Source organism: Penaeus monodon, chromosome 15 (assembly GCF_015228065.2).
Source record: "Penaeus monodon isolate SGIC_2016 chromosome 15, NSTDA_Pmon_1, whole genome shotgun sequence".
In the NCBI taxonomy this organism is placed as follows: domain Eukaryota; kingdom Metazoa; phylum Arthropoda; class Malacostraca; order Decapoda; family Penaeidae; genus Penaeus; species Penaeus monodon.
The window spans coordinates 37,151,939-37,152,608 of record NC_051400.1 but is presented as its reverse complement, the minus strand read 5'-3'; the positions used below and the strand labels follow the sequence as shown (position 1 = coordinate 37,152,608).

At 33.1% G+C, this 670-nt stretch overlaps 2 protein-coding genes across 2 annotated transcripts in view; one reads left to right on the top strand and one right to left on the bottom strand.

The window, feature by feature from the left end:
* The window catches only part of LOC119582009 (bromodomain-containing protein 3-like), a gene marked incomplete at its 5' end in the record, with an annotated part of 61,922 nt that overhangs the window by 9,434 nt on the left and 51,818 nt on the right, over positions 1-670 (top strand).
* The window catches only part of LOC119582012 (WD repeat-containing protein 5), a gene marked incomplete in the record, with an annotated part of 11,975 nt that overhangs the window by 6,923 nt on the left and 4,382 nt on the right, over positions 1-670 (bottom strand). Inside the window, 1 exon segment of the mRNA XM_037930205.1 lies at positions 202-318. Within this exon segment, the coding sequence (XP_037786133.1) occupies positions 202-267 (66 nt within the window).

The following is a 670-nucleotide window of genomic DNA, read 5'->3' as shown; positions in this document are numbered from 1 at the left end:
CATAGATATAGATATAATATAAGCTAACCCATATTTTGCAGTCCCATCACTTTGTTAACATAGGTGTAACACACATTTAGCATAGTACTCCAATGTTTCTCCCCCTTTTTTTATATATTTCAATGTGTTTAAATGGTCTGTTATTTCTCATTTTCTACAATTTGGATGTCTTTTCATATAAACATTACCACAAGTACTCACAAGTGTATGACTGGCTGGCTTTGTGCTGGAGCTGTTTTCTCCACCACTTCTCTGTTCTTCTGACATGTTGAAGTCAAATTTTGACAAATAAAACTGCAGCTATATTCTACAGCATTCCTGAAACATAAAATTTCATTATGTCCTATAGAATATACCAAATATAGTTTCTTGCAAGATATCACATATACTTTTCTACTAAATGTCTGTAACTCTTAGCTAGCAATACAGATCCCCTTTCCCCATACACAGAGACATACCCTGCAAAAAGTTGGTTTAAACAATGTCCAAACCTATAGGCCCATATGTTTCCAACACCCAGTTTCATGTATCACATCATAAGTAGTATACATTTGCTTAATATTCTTCAGAAAATTTTGCCATGAATTGTATCATTGCTCTCATCATATATATTCCCACCACTTGGATTAGTGGCTGTTTTATGTATTATCAATATTTAGAGGTGAAAATA